This window comes from Pseudocercospora fijiensis (genome assembly GCF_000340215.1).
Source record: "Pseudocercospora fijiensis CIRAD86 unplaced genomic scaffold MYCFIscaffold_1, whole genome shotgun sequence".
Taxonomy (NCBI): Eukaryota; Fungi; Ascomycota; class Dothideomycetes; order Mycosphaerellales; family Mycosphaerellaceae; genus Pseudocercospora; species Pseudocercospora fijiensis.
In genome coordinates this window covers 7,982,206-7,997,478 of record NW_006921532.1, presented here as the reverse complement: position 1 = coordinate 7,997,478, position 15,273 = coordinate 7,982,206, and the positions used below count along the sequence as shown (strand labels likewise).

The window sequence follows — 15,273 nt, the reverse complement described above, 5'->3', positions numbered from 1 at the left end:
GTCCCTGCGCTACTATAGCCTTTCGGTATTACTAATTTAATCGCTAGACCGTCTAACGCATATCTTAAGTAATAATCGTCCTTTCGTCGGGTAGGACGTATCCGTAGGGCGTAATTATACTTCCTATCGGTACTCGCTCCGTAATAAAGTTATAGTACGTATAGTCTATAGGTATCCGGGGGTAATTCTAGAATTTTGCCTATAAGCTTATCTAGAAATAATTAAATTAGATAGGATCGACCTTCCGTTGTCCGTTAACCTTTAGAAACATTTCCTCGTATTTGCGTACTAGATATAAGGCGATTGTTCGCGCTGCTATAGGTACATCTGTTATAAACGTAAGGATCGTATCGTCGTTAATCCCGAATTCGTCTTTACTTTCTTTATTCGTAGTTTCTTCCTCGGTATCTAGACTTCCTTCTAAATCTTCTTGCTATTCCTCCTCTTACTAAGGGGACTCCGGTACTTCTAGGATAGCTCCTAACTCCTCCCCGGGAGGGAATAAAGCTTCCGAATCTCGGTTTTCTTTATCGTCGGCATCTAAGTAAGATTTATTAATCGTTTCTTCTTCTAACTGGGATTTCGCATCTTCTCGTACAATTCGCCTAATCTAAGGGAAGAATCCTACTTCTACTTTAGTAGAATAATGAATTTAGCATTAGTCGTCGTAATAGAATCTCTAGTAAAGGGTTCTATATACAGGTTCTTATCGTCGTGCTATTATACAGATTTGTCGTAGCTCTTTCTTTACGACCTCTGCGTAGGTCCTCGGCGCGTTATTAATAGAGTATAGCTCTACTACTATTCGGTAGCCTTCTCTGCCCGAGTCCTTTCGTTGCATTATATTAAACTGTTCGCGTCGTACTATATTCTTACCGCGGCAGTTCCGTACTATATAGCCTTCCTTGCTATACGTATAGCAAGTCAATCTTTCTACTTTCTTAGGCGAACTCTTGCCTTTTCTTCCTTTAATTGCTCGATCCTTCTAGGTAGCGTCTAGCTCTATTAGTTGCGCACCGTAGTAGTTGTTCCCCTTTAGTTTATCGTAGGTACTATAGTTTCGTCTATTATTGTATCTAGGAGTATAACTAGCTTTTCTAGAAGTCTTAGAATCGTAACGTCGTTCTAAAGCTCGTTCGTAGAGCCTATCGTCGAGATCGATCGTAACCTTAACTAATGTTCCTATATTATCTATTTTTCTACCGTCGCGTATAAGCTCGTCTTTAACGTTATCCTTAAGACCTCGCCGATATATTATTATAAGAGCTTCGTCGTCCTAATCCGTAAGTTAGGCGTATTCCTGAAATTTAGCGGCGTAATCGGCATATAACCCCTTCTAAGTTAAGTGTTAGATAACCCTAACTGCGGTAGTAACTTTGTTAGAAGATCTAAAGACCTTCTTTATCGCACGCTTGAGATTTTCGTAGCTTGCGAAGATTCTATCCGAATTGTCGGTCCCGTTGCTATCTAGATAGGTCCTAAGAAATAGTTTAACCTAATGCTAAGCCCTGCCTCGTATAAACGTCGTTGTAAAGACTAGCTTTAAGTTATCTTAAACCTAGTTAAACATGAAATATATATCTATCTAGCTAACCTAGGTATCGAACTTATCTCGGTCGCCGTAATAAAAGTCTAGCTTTCCGATCTTAAGAGAATCGTTTCCGGTATAGGTTCCTAGTACATTGCTAGTACTAGAGGTAGTATATCGAGTACTACCTGTCTCGCTAGAGGCGGGAGTTCCCCTTCCGACTTGTAATAAGGCACTTATCCTAAGGGCGTTTAAAGTGTTACGGTTACTCGCGATAGATCGTTAAGTAACTTCTTATTACGTACAAGCCGAGGCTTCTTTAGAGAGGCTAATACAAGCGGGAGGCAGAGACAGAATAATTAGTACAAAGGTAATTCTAATTAGTAAGTAGGTAACATAAGTTAAACGCCTCGAGCTATAAGGGCATTCCGGCGTTCCTAAATACAAAGGAGATATCTTGTCTATAGTCGTAAGCGACGTAAGCGACGCTGTCGCTCTCGACCGCTCCTATTGCTCCTAGTAAGATAGAGCGATAGCTTAGCCTACTAGTCTTAGCGTCGCTCTAAGATTATATAAGGACTCTAACTAATCAGATCCGTAACAATTATACCGAAGGTCCGCTCGACGATATTACGAAAGGAACTATACCTAAGATTAAATAACTCCTTATAATTAGCCGGCTTTATTATAGCTAGGTACTGCTCTCGTAAATAGTACCTTATACCGCGGTATAGCACTATATAAGGCGCTATATTCGAATAGCTAGTATCTGCGAGATAATATCGTCTATCCGGAGCGCTAAACCTATAGTGCGAGCGTGCGTTATTAAGAATACGGCCGTCGTATATAGAACCCTCCTACCTAGCGAGAACGAACGTAAACCTTATATTAAAGTCTACAACCGCTAGCACATTCTGCGATAGTATGCCTTTACGAGAACGGAAGGCCGCTTGTTAATCTACTAGTACGTATACTAATATATAAGAGCCGTCTAGTACGCTAACTGCGTCTTTAAAGAAAGGCTAGTATTTCCGGCCCTTTGCCTTTACCGAGAGATTATCGCTTGCTTAGGCTCTATAAACGACCTAAGGGTAGATCTACAATATAGCCGCTATAACTTTATAGATTATTCTTCTATAACTATCCGGTATATACTAGAAGTCTTCTGCTAGGTCTCGAGTGTAACTATTCGTCGCAAACGCGTACAGAAACATTACTACTTTCTGCTCTTTACTAATCTCTCGGCCTCGCCGTAGGTGCGGCGATAATAGCTAGAACAGGTACGTAAACGCGTCTAGTTGGAGCGTATATACCTATATAAGCGCTTCGTAGCATCTTCTGCTAATAATAATGCAGTAAAGGCCTCGCTACGCTTACTATCTAGATATAAAGTGTAGAAGCTAGGTTGCTAAGAAACAGCTATCTGCTATAGTAGTATCGCTAGTATTCCGAAGGTAAAGATAACGTTGCGCTTAACGATCTGCTAGCGGTAGAGAGCGTCTATTATTGCTAATAAATATAGTAAGAACCTCGATCCCTATATACCCTCGAGAAACGTATACCGTACGACGCCTCTATACGCTCGAATACCCTCCGTACGCGTCGATTCGCGCTATTCTCGCGTATAATCGACCTCGAGAGGTCGATTACAAAGCACGGTCTTTAATCCTATCGTAGAGCGCTTATTATGCTAGATTTAGCGTAGAACAAGCTACTCCGGAAGCCGCGGAGGTCTATATTCGACTAAGAAGATTACACTTAGAAAGGCACTATTAGATAGCAGTTAAATATAAGATAAGAGGCGTTATCCTATCGAGAATATTTAATAATATTAGATATTGTCTAATATCGCTTAGATTACGTACAGATTAGATTACGGACAAGATAGGCTCCTAGCTATCGAGAAGTAGGAGAAGGTTTCGTATTATTATTAGCAAGTATATAATTCACATCTTAACCAGGGCATTTTAGTCGAGCTTAGTTTATATTCGGAAAGGCGATTATTACGCGGTATAATAAGTAGCTACGAGTCGGCGTAGTGAAACTAAGACCTGCCTCTAGACTCTAGATATAGCGCCTAGCGTCGCTATCTCCTAGCCCCTTTCCGATCCGAGGCCTATTAACGACGTAATAACGCGACGACGGCTCTATATACTAACGACGACCGACGATAATAGCGACGATACGGATTAATATATCGGTCCCTATATAGCGGACGGCGCCCGCTACTTTTAGATATAATACGACGCGTTTATAATAAAGAGATTCGCTCTCCTATATTTCGAGAACGCAATACTATACCTTTCCGAATATTCGATATAGAGATTCGACGAAAATTCGAGATAACGATAACTATAGTATAGTAAACTATAGCGATAATAGCCTACTCGAGATACTTCGAAAAAGGGAATTTAAGTAAATTAATTATCTATACTCTATAAAGGTTCTAACTTCTCTATAAATAAGGAACGAAAAGGGACCTATTTCTACCTATTATCTATATAAGTACTATACTACGACCGGCTCTAGTATACTATCTATATAATAATAATACCCTTCGAAATCGGAAATCTAAGGATAACTTATAAGGAAAAGGCGACGATTTTAGTAACTATATATAACGCTTTTAGTAGATAATAATAAATATCCTATTTCTCGCTCGTAGCGGTAGACCTACTTACGATAGATAAGGCCGGTCTAGGTTACTACTTAGTATAACGAAGGCGAGGCTAATTATATTACCCTAGGCTAGGTTAGGTCGATATTTAGAATAAAATGTAGGTCTTTAGAGAGACTATAAGGCGACTCTAAAGAGGATTTTAGATAATATCTATTTCCTTTATTCGGGATACTTACGGAGTTATTACTATTCTACGTCTTACGCGATACTTCTATATAGTAGAGTCTAGTATAGCGTTAAATGCGACAGCTAGCAGTTACTAAGCCGCACTCGGGTTAGCCGAGGAACGGACTATAAATGGAATTAATAATAATAATAAATAAAAAGCATATAATTACTAGACTAGTATTAACAGCGTGGTGCCTGAGTACTCCCCGGCGGCCTCGCAAGCTTCAGCGTTGCTTGCTCGCCGTAGCATTTCCGTGCAAAGAGCCGAAACTGTTCAGCATGGGCCCGTCTGTCTGTCCATGTGTGCATATGATGCGCTGACACAGCCCTGCGGTCAGCCGTCGAGGGTCTGAGATGGAGAATCCAAGTTCATCAGACCCAGACCGCCATTAGCAGGGGCGAATGCGCTTCAGTAAGAAGGCAATGTTACGCGCGCTACCAGATACCGCGATACCACGAGGAAGGAAACCCTGAGGGTTTCAATGACTTGCACTACACCCATTTGGAGAATCTGGGGACACCGATCGAATGAAACGGCAAGTAGTGGTCGGAGATGACCAAGAACAAGGCATTTGTGGATGATTGATCGGAACTCGCGGCGTGTACTAAATAGTTGGCAGGAACGACTTCCGTTTCGTTGACCTGGCACCGCGTTCACCTCGGGGCAGGCCAGTCTAGCACATGAACACAGTGTTCGGTCAAATCGTGCAGATCGTGGCCCAGAACAATGGCTCGCGTTCCATGCGGCTTGTGTTTGAGCTACTCGACGAGGGCACCAAAGTAGGTACCCCGTTCGTTAACTCGTTGCCTGTCGGCGTTCGTCGGCAAAACTAGGATTGTGGTCCACTTCTCATACAAATTCTGTCGGTGCGTACTTATGCAAAGCGGATCTGACCAACCAGACCGCTCAGATCTTATACAACAGTTATTCGGACTTAATTAACCATAGGCGGTTGAAGGGATGAAAGCTGGAATCTTGATAGGTCGTCTGCGCACTGGCATTTGCCGACTGCCGGAATACGCTCGTCCGTCGGCAGAAGGTACTAAAATGTTGCCAGTGGCGTAAAAGAAAGAGCCAGAGCCCGCGGAGAAATGCATGGGCTCTTGTCATCATCTCCGGTGAGGTCCATTATTACGCTTGGATGCCGCTTGCCAGCGATGCTGGTCTGCGGCGTAGGTCGCTATGCTGGACAGCATCTCATCAAGGTCCATCTCGGAATTATCGTCCCCTCCTGTTGAGTATTGTGCGCGCATGAACTTGGTTGCTCTGCGCAAAGAACTACGTTCTCTCTCTTGCAAAACGTTTCCCTGATCCATATGCTGTTCATGGCTGCGATGCTTGTAAAGCAATCCCCGCTTCCCGTTTGCTTCCCAACTCGAGCTCAAGAGTCTACCACTTGCCGCACTTGATGCTGCGCGTGGCAAGGATGACTTCTTCTTGCTGGCATTGGCTGTCAGGGCTTTTTCGTTTTGCGTGCTTACCAGGTTCCTTTGCTGGGAGCCTGCAGCATCCAGACCTGGCTCATCCCCGGCTCCAGAGACTTGTGCTACATCCTGGTCGCTGGCGGCCGCCCCCCTCTTGCTATCTGTAACCGAAGATGCGGCGGCAATTTTAAGATGATCCATTGGCTCTATGTGTCGAGACTCTGCAATGCCGTAGCCGTTCTCTTTGCCAGCAGCGCGTACGACCTCTTTGCGGTGGCGATGCTTCGGGCCACACTCTTCTCCCAGAGCTTCAGGCGATCTCATTTCCTTCGTCACAGCATTCACTTCAGTTGCGCCAAGCGGCTTTCGCGGTGAGGCAGCATTTCCCTGCCACGCGCGCTCAGAGTCTTTGAATCCGGTCTCGGCTCCCACAGTCCTTTCATGAATTTTGCAAGACGAACCCGGGATTTTCAGCTGGTTTGACGCCCTGGCACTTGGAGCAATTCTGCGCTGTCTCTTTTTGATGGACTCAGCCGTCGGTTCGCGTCGCTTGCTATCAACTGGCAACTCTTCTTCGATGAAGACTTCCAACATTTTACTCATAGCACTCGTCGCGGCTTGTCTTCTGGGTCGCGCTGTCAGTCTTCCAGTGGCTGCTGACTTCGAAGGTTGCTCGCCCTGCAGTTCTTGCGAAAGGGGCGGCACAGTTGAGGAATAATTGGCCGTAGGTTCTTCTGATTTCGCGCTTGCAGAGGTTTGATCCAATGCTGCATCGTCGGCGGTCGTTGCAACGAGCTTTCTGGGTCTTCCTCTTTTCTTCACGGGTAGATTGGTTGTTTTGGCAACTTGGTCCCGAGTCGCCAGAGGCTCCTCGTTCGGACTCAATGAAGCAATCTTTCTCGGTCGCCCGCGCTTTTTCTTGAGCGGTGCTGGGGGATCTTCTATATCTGCAACCGCCGCAGGAAGACCGGGCGCGATTGCCACCGGATCCGTAACTGTGAACTCGTCTCTTGCGCAAGCCCTCTTGGGCCTCCCACGTTTCTTCGCGACAGGTCTAGTCTCCACGAAGCTTTCATCTGGCTGCACCTCCGGCAACTTATCTTTCTCTTCCAAAAGGGCATTGAACCTACGTCGGGAACGTGAGGTGGCTTTCGATTGCAGCTCCCGTACACTCTCCTCTTTTGCTGCTAGTACTTGGGTATGGTCTACAACGTAGTCATTTTCTCTTCCATTCTCACGGCAGACCTTTCGACGCTTCGTAGGAGGCTCAATGGCAGGTGATTGGTCAACCACTTGTTGTGCGGGCAAGTCGAGAGGGAGACCAAGAACGAAGCCGAAGCTTGTGGTCAGGTTTCGTGCGCCGGCGCCTCGTTGTCTTTGTAGATGCCGCTCGTTCCTGTTATGCTTGGGAGATGATGGAGTACTCATGCTGCCGTTGTTGATATCTGGGCAAATGTTGTTGTTGACGAAGGTCCAAGGGCGGTTTACTGCCAATTTAGGTCAAGCTGACTCGGGAGTCGGGACCACCCACCATCCCCCCAATACCATCAAAATTTGACACGGCTGAAGTGATTCGACAACTTAGGTAAATTTACAATTCTTCCTTCGCTTTCGAGATGCAAAGCACACTGTACCACTATGAACCCCATAGGCGGCGCAGTGTGTCGCCAATCGTCTCCTTACCACGTTCTCGTCGCTCTTCCCGGTGTCGCTTCTCCGTCTCGATGTTCTCGGCTATTCGTTCAGCATACTCCATTTGACTGCGAGCTTCGGCAGCAATGAGCTGTAATTCGAGCTCCTTCTCGCGAGGCGGTAGGCCTTCAATTCGTTTCTTGATTTCATCTTGCTTCTGCGGGGTGTAAGAACTGAGGTTTGTAGACAAGCCCATCTCTAGTGCTCGCTGTCTTGACCGAGCCCATGAACTGTCTGGGCCAAGTGCCTTCATCGTTTTGTCTGGGTCGATAAGCAAAGGCAGCTCTGCCTCTTCTCTGCCTTGCTTGGCGGCCTCTTGCTGGACGCGCTCGTGCTCGAGCATCTCGTGATAAAGCTTATCAGCATGCATCTGTATCTTCTCTTCCTCCTCTGCGCTTTGCTGAACCGACAGATAACCCAGGGCAGACAGGAATCGAGCTTGCATGGTGTAGCACCTGTTGAAATCTTTGCCCTCCGCTCGGCACATGCTCATCTTCTTCCACAGAGAGCCATTTGTCAGGCAATCTTTCTCAGCCAGCTGGTATTCCACACAATTCTCCAGCGCAGCACGGCCGATCTCTGCCTTGCGATTTTTGTATTCCGAGATTACGTCCGCGAGTCGGTCTTGATCTGTCTTGCCTGCTCCTTCTACCTCTGTCTGAGGTCGATAGTTCTTCCAAAGATGTGCATAGCGCCCATCTTGAAACAATGATTCTGTAGGTACCGAGGGTCGGTGCTCGGTGGTAGTGTCCTGGTTCTTGAAGCCCACACCGGCAGAGTTCAAGCCCAACTGTGATCTGTATGTGTTTGGCGCTGCATCCGTGGATTGCGGTATAGGCGCAGATGTGGAAGCAGTCTCCGCTGGACCTTCGGCTTGGTTTGAGGGTGATTCCTTGTCGAGAAAGTCACGGAGACGAGGATCCAGCTTATTGTATGGGTCGTTGGTGGAGTCGCCGGCGCCTGACCAGCTTCCAAACCAGCCCATTTTCGCGATTTTGCGCACGGCGATACAAGCGCTGATAAAGTGTGTTGTGAAATTGTAGTCTTGTCTACAGCTCGGGAATGGCGAGAAGGTTGGCCGCAAGCTGGAGATGCTCAAGCCGCCTTCCTTGTCCACGTGCACCAATCTTCCACGACACACTTGATCCCTTACGACGGCGCATTGTGGTCTCACTCCTCATCGAAGATTTGTTTGACAGACAGCACGCCGCGTTGCAGTTGAGTGATACGCACATTGAGTCGGTACAGCCAGTCGTCACGCATCCATCACTGCCTTGTCAGTAGTCCAAGCACGCAACCATCGAGTACGCTGGGTGAAGCGATTAGTGCACATGACAATCTGACAGCAAACGTAGCATCAATTGTATAAGCTATTGTATGACACGGTCCACCCTTCTTCAGGCTCAATGGGTGAAGCAAGCACAGTTATCCGCGAATAGTAGAATATAAGTCAGTCACAAGCGAGGCATGATGGTCTTCACCGAATTGTGGGTCGGCCCGACACATGCATGATTGCGCGATGCTTGCGATGAACAGAACTCTGTAGATCCCTGCTCAGGAACAGGACCGACGCATTGTATACTGCCTTGCGAAAGAGAATCGAGGTCGCGAATGCAATGTGAGAAGAGCCGCGGGACGGCAAGCGAGATGGCGGAGAAGTTTTCGAGAAGAATGGCAGCGGCAACGGCAACGGCAACGGCAACGGCAACCTGACTTCCGATTCAGCAAGCAGGAGCGGAGCGGTGCCTTTGGACGAACACCCATTCGCCATTACTGTTTGCCATCAATGTCCGCTTGGTTCCCTTTCCCTTTCCCTTTCCCACCTTGCGGCCTGCGCTTTCCATCACAGTTCTGAGATCCATAATGCACGGACGTCCATCAAGGTGCTCAAGATGCTTTCTTTCAGCAGCCTTATACATGCAACCTTCCTTCCTTTGCCAATAGACAAAGACACACGATCGCTACCAAGACAACATGTCGGAATGCGAGACAGGCAATGACTTCGACGGACGCGTGGGCGTGCGCGTCAGCGCAATCTTTGTGATACTCGTCGGCAGTGCCCTTGGCGCCATCTTTCCGGTAGGCAAGACCAGCTACTTGAACTGATCTCGAGCCAACACTGACAATGCCCAGGTATACGCGGCAAGACACAGAGACGCAGGTGTTCCTGAGTGGGCTTTCTTGTAAGTAGAGATCGGCAGAAGACTCGGAACACTGCTAATGAGAGACCAGCTTCGCCAAGTATTTCGGCAGCGGAGTCATTGTGGCCACAGCTTTCATTCACCTCCTGTCGCCAGCGTACGAGGCACTATCCAACGAGTGCCTCACAGGACCGATTACCGAGTATGACTGGGTTGCTGGCATTTGTCTTATGACGGTGTTTGCTCTGTTCTTCGTCGAACTTATGACCATGTAAGCAAGCAGAGAGTGCCAGGCAACCGCATCTGAGACGTAGGCTGACCTCGAAATGTTCGTCTACCCAGGCGCTTTGCAAAGTTCGGCCATTCACATTCTCATGGTGATCCCCATGAGCATGAAGAAAGCCACGAGATCCGCGACGCCCAACGTCCAAGGCGAAGCCCAGCGCTGGAACCCAAGACGAAGGACGCTTATTATACGGACGAGCCGTCGGAACCGTCCCTTGAGCCTTCACCAGAGCGCTCCTCATCGCAGCATGAAGGCCGCTGTCCAACAAGTCCTTACGTGCCGGGTGATGATCATCTTTCGCATTCAAGAGACCACCCAAACTCTGCCGGTATTGTCAAACAAGCAAACGGTCGTGCTAGGACCTTCAACCCCGAAAGTTATGCCGCCCAGATGACAGCAATATTCATCCTGGAATTTGGTGTATGCAATGGTCCCCTTGCACACCCTTGCACTTTGGCTAATATATGCGATAGGTTATCTTTCACTCCATCTTCATTGGCCTTACACTGGCTGTTTCAGGCGCCGAATTCGTCACTCTGTACATAGTGCTGACTTTCCATCAGACCTTTGAAGGTCTTGCGCTGGGCTCTCGTCTTGGGAGCATTCAATGGCCGAGGGACCGACGGTGGACACCATACATTATGGGTCTTGCTTATGCTCTTTCGACCCCGATTGCCATAGCGATTGGCATCGGTGTGCGCCAGACATTCAATCCGGAGAGTCAGACGACTCTGATTGTCAACGGGATCTTTGATTCTATCTCGGCAGGCATTCTGATCTACACTGGTTTGGTTGAGCTAATGGCACATGAATTCATGTTCTCGTCGCACATGCAGACGGCGCCTTTGAAGGAAGTCCTTACGGCCGTTGTCTGGATGGTTCTTGGGGCTCTTCTAATGGCTATTCTCGGTAAATGGGCTTGAAAGATGACACTCATGATTGCATGTACAAAAGATTATAGACCTAGACGAGATGACGATCGTGCGACATTTTGCTGGCTCGCGCGTCCGCGGTTCCTGCCGCGCACTCTCTTTGAAAGTTTGAAGCGGATTTGGGGATTTTATAGATTTGAACCCAAATTGAATTCGTATCTCCGTCCCACTTGCCCAGCTATTTCGGAATGAAACAATGCCAATTGTATCACCCGGGCGGTTCTTACATTCACCTCATCTGGGAAAGCTCCAGCTCACAGGCACTACAGTAGTGGTGCAGCTGAAAGAGGGAAGTGCTCTTGAACTCCTCCTACTGTGCCTGCTTTAGCGAATGTGCTCATTGTCTTTGCCATGGTTTAGGTCTGAAAAGTCCGTTCAAAGATAATGGAAGGCCACGAGCGCATGTCGTTCATGATGGCCATACATGACGCGTCCATCACCTCTCCGAGACAAAACCAGGTCTGAGATACTCATAGTTGTTGATTGTTGATTCCTGTAATCACAAAATTACTCACAATCACAGTGATTGTGGTAGTGATTACTGAAATTTTGATTGTGATTATAATCACATAATCACTACTCAATAGCGAAGAAGATACCGCTGGCCTGCCGTTGGTGTTTCTTCTCGAAGGATATATATAGACAAGTATAGAGCTCAATCCTAGATGCTAAGAAGGAACCTATTACCCTACCTTTTAGCCTTATTATCTTTAAGTCTATAAGGTGGGTCCAGATTTCTGCTTTCTCGGCCTGGAACAACCCATTCCGGGGCATAGTAATTTTATGATTGTAATTTGTGATTAATCACTCACAATCAGTTGTGATTGTAATAATGAGCTGGTGATTGTGATTAATCAACAATCAACAGCTATGGAGATACTTAAACCATTGAGAACAGAAGACGGAGGTATTCTACGGATTACTAGCCAAAGTTTGTTATATCCGGCGGCACGAGCAGCGTTTTAGATTCCTCAACACGGGAAGCTGTTTGTCCCGGCGGAGCAACCACATCCCGTCCATGCCTAGATCCGCAGTATCATACCATACTATGATGGTGAGCTTTCCTATTACTACGTCTTGGGCACTTCAAAAGCAGTGTCTCTGCTACCGTTCCAACATCCTCTACAGTATATGATCTTGACAGCACGACTCACTGCCTCTAAGCTCGACACTGGACTCTGCGAATCACAAACAAACACTAGAAAGATTGCGATATGGGTTTCGCCCATCTGCCGCAATTCTTCTACAGCCAATTCGCAGTCACACCTCCAAAGCCGACAAAAGACTGCACCGGCAAGACTGTCATCATCACTGGCGCAAATGTGGGTCTTGGGAAGGAAGCCGCTCGCCACTATGTTCGTCTGAACGCAGAGAGAGTCATAATCGCCTGCCGGAGCTCAGAGAAAGGCGAGGCAGCCAAACAAGACATTGAACAATCCACTGGGCGGAAAGGCGCGATTGAAGTCTGGCAACTGGACTTGGCGAGTTACGAGAGCGTCAAGCAGTTTGCCAAAAGAGTCAATACACTTCCACGTGTTGATATCATGATTGAAAATGCTGGTGAGTACCTTGTGTGTTTTTGACAATGCTATATCTTTAGGGAGGCTGACTCGACGAAAGGCATCTCAACAGCGAAGTATTCTCTGGCAGAAGACAACGAAAGCACAATCACAGTCAACGTTGTCTCAACATTTCTCCTCGCACTCCTTGTGATCCCAAAACTCCGCGAAACAGCATCGAAATACAACATCCTCCCCACACTCACAATTGTCAGCTCGGAAGTTCACCACTTCACCTCCTTCCCAGAACGAAAGGCCTCATCCATCTTCTCGACTTTGAATTCGAAAGAAGAAGCCCGAATGGCCGATCGCTATAATGTCAGCAAATTCCTCGAAGTCGTCAGTATTCGCGAGATTGTGAAGGAGAACCCGAATTTGGGCGAGCAGTTGACACTGAACTTTGTCAATCCTGGTTGGTGTCATAGCGAGTTGATGAGGGAAATCTCGAATCATATCATCAGGCTTATTCAACTTATCATGTGCCGAACTACAGAAGTCGGCAGCCGTACGCTGGTCGATGCTGGCTTGAGAGGTCAGGAGTCTCATGGCAAGTATCTGAGTGATTGTCGGGTAGAGAAATGCTCGGTACTAGTGGAAGGTCGTGAAGGTCCAGAAATTCAGAAACGAGTTTGGGGCGAGTTACGTGAAAAGCTGGAGAAGATTCAGCCGGGCGTCACAAAAGTGTTGAGTGCGTGATTGGGTCGGCTTCAACTCAGAAATACACCGCAGGTGTTTTCGAGCCAAGACGAGAGATGGTGCATTCAGCAGGCAAGGATTTCCCAGACCAAGAATGTCTTCAGAGTCAAATGTGGTGTGTAGTGTATGATCACGACAGCGAATGTCCGGAGGAGCACACTTTACTGCTTGGAACGAGCTGTCTCCTTGAACTCTTTCCAGCCAGGAGCATCTCTGCCGTCCGCGTCGAAGTCGCTGTCTTCAACTATTTCGATTACCCTCACTTTCCACTTACCGAGCCTCAGAATCAGTAGCCCATCAACCACAAGATCCGGGACTTCCGACGCCTTCTGCTCTTTAATCTGTACGAACTCCAATTGGCCCTCATTGCTGATGGTGGACTGACGTGAAGCCGTCGCAACATATGCACCATTGTTGCCAATTAATCGCGCGCCTTCGGACTTTGTTCCCACCAGGCCAGCATGGTATAAGATCCTGGAGAAAGGAGTATTGTAGACCAAGGATTTAGGTAGCTTCGTATGCTTTGCAGCATTGTTTGCGGATGCCAACCCATCCTCGCTCTCCGACGATCGACCAAGAGAGGCAAGTGTCGGGGCTCGAAGCGATTCATGCTCGGATCGTGTCTTTGCTGCTTCCTCAGCACCATGCACCAGCTGCAGTACTTCGCTCGCAAGGAGATGTTGAGCTCTACGTTGTCCAGGATCGCTACGATGGGCTTCCATTACTGTATTGATCTCTGTGGATGGCACAAAGGTGAATAACTTGAGGTAGCGCTCGACGTCATTGTCTGCAGAGCGAAGAAGAAAGCCATAAAGATCGAACGGGCTCGTCATGCTTCGATCTAGCCAAACGGCATTGCCGGCACTTTTGCCAAACTTCTCCCCGCTACTTGTCTTCAGAAGTGGTACTGTGAGACCCATTGGCGATAGATGGTCTTTCAAGCGTCCTTCTCGATCCAGCCATTGCCTCTGTTGTTCAGGCTGCGAAGCATACTGCGCGATGTGTTTCACGGCGTCGATTCCAGCGATGATATTCCCGTACTGATCGCCACCGCCAATCTGTATCTGGACCGAGCGATCCTGGTACATCTGCCACCAATCCCATGCCTGGAGCAGAGGATATGTAAACTCTGAGTAGGACATACCATCGCCTTTTTCCATCTTATTCTTGACGCTGATGAGCTCGTCAGTTCACGCGTAATGGAAGCTCTGCGAATCATACTTACGTATCTCTGCTCAGCATTGCGCCCAATCTGGCACCATTTCCCATCATTCTTAGGAACGTGAGAATGTTTAGGTTGTCCAGCCACTCAGCATTATTCAATATGTCTCTTTTGCCAACACTGGTGCCGATTCTACGCCTTGCGCCATACTTGATCACGCTCTCCCACAAATTGCCGACCTGAGCATTCAGGCTGCGGAAATTGGAATCGATCACATGCTCTGCGGTGTTTGCCCTCGATGTGAGGCGTCCACTCGGATCTCCGACTTTTGCAGTAGCTCCGCCGACCAGGCTAACAGTGTAGTGGCCATGGTGATAGAGCCAAAAGAGCACCATTAACGGAAGTAGATGGCCCAAGTGGAGCGAAGGAGCTGTCGGATCGATGCCTGCGTAGAAGCCCGTCTTCCTGGCCTCCAGGAGGTTTTCGAGAGTTGCGCGGTCCCTGTGACATTCTCAGACGGCGATTCGACTGCTACGGGCCAGCTGGCCTACCCGGCGATCTGATTGACAAGGCCTCGTTCTTCGAGGATGCGCAACACGCTCATGCCTTGGCGCAAATGTCGCGAAGTCGAGAAGGGTCGTTGTGTGGACAGCGTCGGCAGCCGCAGCCGCAGCCGCAGCGCGCATCGTGGGCAGACGTACGCTGAGCCCGACACGAGACGACTCAGCAGCGTTCGTGCCATGGCGAGCGATGGGCTGCAACGTGCAACTTCGACGTCAAGATGTGTGTGCAGAGCTCAGACTTTCGCGAGCAGTAGAATAGACTTCGGGGACCAGCTCCGACGATCCGAGCCAATTTGCAGGGGTCCGCGTCAACGCGTGCCGCGACCGCGACCGCGACCGCGTCTCCATCGACGACTCCCACGACTGAGGCTTCTCGTCCCAATGCATCTGCACTCCATCTAGCTTGACTTCATCGCCATTGCAGTTCTCGCGTCGACTCCA

At 48.2% G+C, this 15,273-nt stretch overlaps 5 protein-coding genes across 5 annotated transcripts; 2 read left to right on the top strand and 3 right to left on the bottom strand.

Annotated features, from left to right (window-relative positions):
- Nucleotides 1-5,508: 5,508 nt before the first annotated feature.
- MYCFIDRAFT_76287 (uncharacterized protein) lies at nt 5,509-7,246 on the bottom strand (the record flags this gene model as incomplete). The annotated part of the gene is made up of 2 exons (XM_007922253.1): nt 5,509-5,562; nt 5,859-7,246. Coding segments are annotated over 2 exons (1,442 nt in total), but the record flags the coding sequence as incomplete, so codon positions are not given.
- Nucleotides 7,247-7,384: 138 nt separating this feature from the next.
- MYCFIDRAFT_209929 (uncharacterized protein) lies at nt 7,385-8,519 on the bottom strand. The gene has a single exon (XM_007923563.1). The coding sequence runs from the start codon at nt 8,476-8,478 to the stop codon at nt 7,438-7,440; it is 1,041 nt and encodes a 346-aa protein (XP_007921754.1). The 5' UTR covers nt 8,479-8,519; the 3' UTR covers nt 7,385-7,437.
- A 919-nt stretch (nt 8,520-9,438) lies between these two features.
- Nucleotides 9,439-11,018, top strand: MYCFIDRAFT_55434 (uncharacterized protein). The gene is made up of 5 exons (XM_007921963.1): nt 9,439-9,572; nt 9,627-9,676; nt 9,726-9,905; nt 9,977-10,340; nt 10,394-11,018. Exons 1-5 carry the CDS (start codon nt 9,468-9,470, stop codon nt 10,841-10,843), a joined length of 1,149 nt encoding a protein of 382 aa, XP_007920154.1. The 5' UTR covers nt 9,439-9,467; the 3' UTR covers nt 10,844-11,018.
- A 1,048-nt stretch (nt 11,019-12,066) lies between these two features.
- Nucleotides 12,067-13,107, top strand: MYCFIDRAFT_28887 (uncharacterized protein; the record flags this gene model as incomplete). The annotated part of the gene is made up of 2 exons (XM_007921704.1): nt 12,067-12,412; nt 12,473-13,107. The coding sequence occupies 2 exons, from the start codon at nt 12,067-12,069 to the stop codon at nt 13,105-13,107; spliced, it is 981 nt and encodes a 326-aa protein (XP_007919895.1).
- Nucleotides 13,108-13,268: 161 nt separating this feature from the next.
- MYCFIDRAFT_27144 (uncharacterized protein) lies at nt 13,269-14,873 on the bottom strand (the record flags this gene model as incomplete). Its single annotated transcript, XM_007921606.1, has 3 exons — nt 13,269-14,280; nt 14,333-14,770; nt 14,821-14,873. The coding sequence occupies 3 exons, from the start codon at nt 14,871-14,873 to the stop codon at nt 13,269-13,271; spliced, it is 1,503 nt and encodes a 500-aa protein (XP_007919797.1).
- Nucleotides 14,874-15,273: the final 400 nt, after the last annotated feature.

Coding starts and splice junctions, on each gene's coding strand:
- MYCFIDRAFT_209929 (XM_007923563.1), bottom strand. CDS start 8,478: ATGGGCTGGTTTGGAAGCTGGTCAGGCGCCGGCGACTCCACCAACGAC.
- MYCFIDRAFT_55434 (XM_007921963.1), top strand. CDS start 9,468: ATGTCGGAATGCGAGACAGGCAATGACTTCGACGGACGCGTGGGCGTG. Junction 9,573..9,626: donor CCCTTGGCGCCATCTTTCCG/GTAGGCAAGACC, acceptor GACAATGCCCAG/GTATACGCGGCAAGACACAG. Junction 9,677..9,725: donor GTTCCTGAGTGGGCTTTCTT/GTAAGTAGAGAT, acceptor ATGAGAGACCAG/CTTCGCCAAGTATTTCGGCA.